At 49.3% G+C, this 3891-nt stretch overlaps 1 protein-coding gene across 2 annotated transcripts; it reads left to right on the plus strand.

Moving 5' to 3' along the window:
• Positions 1-312: 312 nt before the first annotated feature.
• On the plus strand, positions 313-3409 carry LOC100193144 (uncharacterized). 2 transcript variants are annotated; one of them, XM_020549466.3, is made up of 4 exons: positions 313-1275; positions 2140-2367; positions 2573-2743; positions 2867-3409. In XM_020549466.3, the coding sequence occupies exons 1-4, from the start codon at positions 625-627 to the stop codon at positions 2948-2950; spliced, it is 1134 nt and encodes a 377-aa protein (XP_020405055.1). In that variant the 5' UTR covers positions 313-624; the 3' UTR covers positions 2951-3409. The 2 variants fall into 2 exon arrangements, with proteins under 2 accessions (XP_020405055.1, NP_001131774.2); NM_001138302.2 differs by having other exon boundaries at positions 534-1275; positions 2870-3406.
• The last annotated feature ends 482 nt before the right edge of the window (positions 3410-3891 follow it).

Consider the following 3891-nt stretch of genomic DNA (forward strand, 5'->3'; position numbering starts at 1 on the left):
GAATAGGACAAAGGATATATTTGTCTTGGTTTTTGGCCAGATTCTAGCCGCCAAACATTTATATGAGAATTGTTTGTGTGAAAAGCGTTCAAATCAACGTGAATTCATAATTTGCCGAGTCGTCGGACGGAGGAATCCGCCTCTTCCTAAAACCTAAATCCGCACACCTCTTCATCTTTCTTCGCAAGTCCTACAATGTCCAGATCCTGGTAACAGCTATATTATTCAGAAATCTAGTTTTTCATAAAAACTCTTAAAAAAGCTATCCTAAACATGTCCAAAATTGCATTACGTCGTGATTTGAAAGATGACTTAGGAGCCAGAGCCGTTTGCATGAGGAGCAAGGCAGCAAGCCTTCGTTCAAGGCGAGGAAGCTTCCTCCCTATGCCTTAGAAAAAAACGCAAAGTTCAGTACGGTAACGTAAACTTCTTTCTTTCTTTCTCTCTCTATCTCTGCCTAGTGTCTTCTACTACACCTCCTCTCTCCTCCGCGGCACCGCCTATAAGAGGCGCAACCAGGGCCACGGCACTCTGGGTTGAGAGAAGGGAGAGAGAGAGAGTTGCCAGTGAACCAGGATAAGTGAGGAGGAGATCGGCAAGGAGCGGACGGCCGTGGCGGTAGCCATGGACGACTCGGCGGAGGTGAAGCTGGTGGACGAGATCACGGGAGAGGGAGGGGCGGCGGGGGACTGGGGCTACCTGGGCTCCGACGGGATGGGCTCCGGCTCCTACCCGGCGTTCCCCTTCTCCAGAGACGTCCTATCCACGCCGACCTCCGCGTCGTTGCTCCTCTCCATGGACCCCGCGGCGCTCTTCGACTTCAACGGCACCTTCCCTCCCTCCTCCGCGGCCGCGGCCACCGCCGGCTCCTCGCTGTCCGCCTTCCACGACTTCAGCTGCATCAACCCCTTCGACGACGCCGGCCACTTCCTCGGCGCTCCCCCGCCGGTGCCGGCGGCGGCGGCGCCTCAGCAGCAGGGGCAGAAAGGTGGGTTCTTTGCGCCGCTGCCGGCCTCGGACTTCAACGACGCCGGGATGAGCTGGGACGACGAGGACGAGATCGACCAAAGCGTCGACGCCTCCTCGATGGCCATCTCGGCCTCCATGGAGAATGCTGCGGGCGCGGTGGCGGGGGCAAGTGGCGCCGGCGGTGGCAGCGGGAGAGGCAAGAAGAAAGGGATGCCGGCCAAGAACCTCATGGCGGAGCGCCGGCGTCGCAAGAAGCTCAATGACCGCCTCTACATGCTGCGCTCGGTGGTGCCGAAGATCAGCAAGGTGATCAACCAGCCTCGTCCATTCATCTCCTATTCGTCGTGTTTCCCATCTGTGCTTATTAGTGTATAGTTACATATAGAGTATTATGCTTTGCCTATATATGCTGAGTTTTTTTATTTATCTATAATGGTGGTGAGTAGGATTCTATCCTACGAATATATTTTTCACTTCAGCATTTGTGAATTTCGGTGTTGAATTCTTGAATTGTCCATGTTTAGATCCAAAAGCTACATCTTTTGGTAGATCTATGGTACTCCTACGTGCAGGGGTGGATTCAGTGGGCGGTCACATCCTAAGAACACAAAAGAACAGTTAGCTTAGCACGTCGAAGCAGCCTCTTTTCCATGGCAAATCATATGCAAAAGCCATATTCTTTTGATTACTCCTTACTCTAGGCTTGTAAAATTCGATCATGTAACTCCTTATTTTAATACGAAGTGAAATCTGTTTTTAGCTCCTTGTAAATGATTGCTTTACTGTCCAGCTACGGAAATTTCCAGTCATGCATTAATTTGTTGCCATGGGATTTGTCATTTCTTATTACTTTTTGTTTTCTAAATATTCTGAGGCACGCCCTGATTCAGTGGTTGAAATTAACAGGGCCATGCACAAGATGTTGTCGAAAGCGACCCATCAACCCATAGCTTGGAAAATAATGATGTTTTTCTTTCTTTCTTTCTTTCTTTCTTTCTGTTCTCGAGAATTCTTGGTTTTGCTAGCTTTAATTTGGTTATAACTATTGTTGTGTTCCTTAAACAATTCACACACGCTTGGACGCTTCGCCATGATAGTACATGTTTGGTATTAATCAACTTGCTTTAGTAAATGTTGATTCTCATCAGCATTTCTCTTCTGCTGTGACAGATGGATAGGGCTTCTATCCTTGGCGACGCAATTGAGTATCTGAAGGAGCTCCTGCAGAGGATCAGCGATCTTCACAATGAACTTGAGTCAGCTCCGAGCTCTTCGCTTGTTGGACCAACATCAGCTAGCTTCAACCCATCAACACCGACATTGCAGACATTTCCTGGCCAGGTCAAGGAAGAACTTTGCCCGGGCTCATTCCCAAGCCCTACTGGACAACAAGCCACAGTGAGTCCAAATTTGGTTATTGTTAATGTTAAGTTAAGCACCTCATTTAGTTGTGTGATACATTGCTACTTAAGCCTGCTTTATGTTAACATCCATACACTGAAATTTCTTTCCTGAGAAATGTTCAGGCAAGCACTGCAATGCAACGGTACCGATCTGTATGACATGAGACTGAGCGAGGCATTACTCTCTTTGTTCGTTTCAGGTCGAAGTCAGGATGAGGGAAGGGCATGCAGTCAATATCCACATGTTCTGTGCGCGTAGGCCAGGCATCCTGCTGTCGACAATGACGGCCCTCGACAGCCTAGGCCTCGACATCGAGCAGGCGGTCATCAGCTGCTTCAATGGCTTTGCGATGGACGTGTTCCGAGCTGAGGTCTGTGGTCACCACGCCAATACCATTTCCTCTGAAAACTCTGATGGATTCAATTCAACCAAATTACCAAACCCACCGTTGCTCACCCCTGCCTCTTCATGTCTCTCTGTCGCCTCCCCCCAGCAGTGCGCGGATGGTCCTGGAATGGTGCCTGAAGAAATTAAGGCCGTGCTGATGCACACCGCCGGCCTCCACAACGCAATGTAGCCGGTCCGAAAACGGGCCACCGCCAGGATGACGACGATCCTCCTCCTTTCTACTAAGGGCTTCGGTTCGGAAGCGGCATAAGATTAAGCTGTGGTGGCCATTGGTTTTCTGGGGCAAGTGATGAATTTTAAGATGATGAGGCTCGCCATCTCGGGCATGAGGCATGAGTGATGATGTAACTATGGGATTCTTTTTTTTCTTCTCATTAGCCTAATGTCGGATTTTCTCCTCTCTGATACACTTGTGGTGTAATAGAATCTATGCTGCGTGTTGAACAATATATGGTGGTGAATGGTGATGCGGTAGCTAGCATCAAACTCAGTGCCTGTTGGTCAGAGATCGATGGTGCAAAGAGAGACGAGTTCATTCATCAGCGTCCAGCAATGATTTTGACTGGCTATGGGTCCGTCCGTCCTTGATTCGAATCAAATGAATTGAATCCTCTGGCTTCTTGTTATTTATGCACACTGTCTTGCAGAATTCGCCAGTCAGTGAAGCCTGCCCGTTGAATGAATCCTGCCCCCCTCATGTACATGTGAAGACTGTAGGCTGGGCACTGGACTAGATGAGTCGGCTGGTAGCTGATAAATACTCCAGGAAAGGATTTGCTGGGGAGTGGGGATGGCATTGGCTGCGTCCACTGCTCCGGATTCAGTGATCCCTCCCTGCGGTGCCTCCAACCGGCAGGATGCAGTTCTTGCGCCTCCGGCCCTCCCAGTCGCCAGGTCTGCAGTGCAGCTAACGGCTCGGGCTTTAAACACATCTATCCAATCTAGCCATGGCAGATTGGCAGTGGCAGGTGATAATCAATGTTTACCATTTTTTAAAAAAAATGGAGATAGTACATGCATTTTGATCCCTTTGATCGGAAAATCGATGGTGCTCGCGATTTGTGTGAATCGTGATACGGGAAACTGATCAAAAACGTTCCAAAAGGAAAT

The sequence above is a fragment of the Zea mays genome, chromosome 3 (assembly GCF_902167145.1).
Source record: "Zea mays cultivar B73 chromosome 3, Zm-B73-REFERENCE-NAM-5.0, whole genome shotgun sequence".
Classification (NCBI taxonomy): Eukaryota; Viridiplantae; Streptophyta; class Magnoliopsida; order Poales; family Poaceae; genus Zea; species Zea mays.

Excerpts from the sequence above, each read along its gene's own strand:
- LOC100193144 (XM_020549466.3), top strand. The coding sequence starts at position 625 with ATGGACGACTCGGCGGAGGTGAAGCTGGTGGACGAGATCACGGGAGAG. Across the intron at positions 1,276-2,139 it reads TGGTGCCGAAGATCAGCAAG|ATGGATAGGGCTTCTATCCT; the intron begins GTGATCAACCAG and ends CTGCTGTGACAG. Across the intron at positions 2,744-2,866 it reads TGGACGTGTTCCGAGCTGAG|CAGTGCGCGGATGGTCCTGG; the intron begins GTCTGTGGTCAC and ends GCCTCCCCCCAG.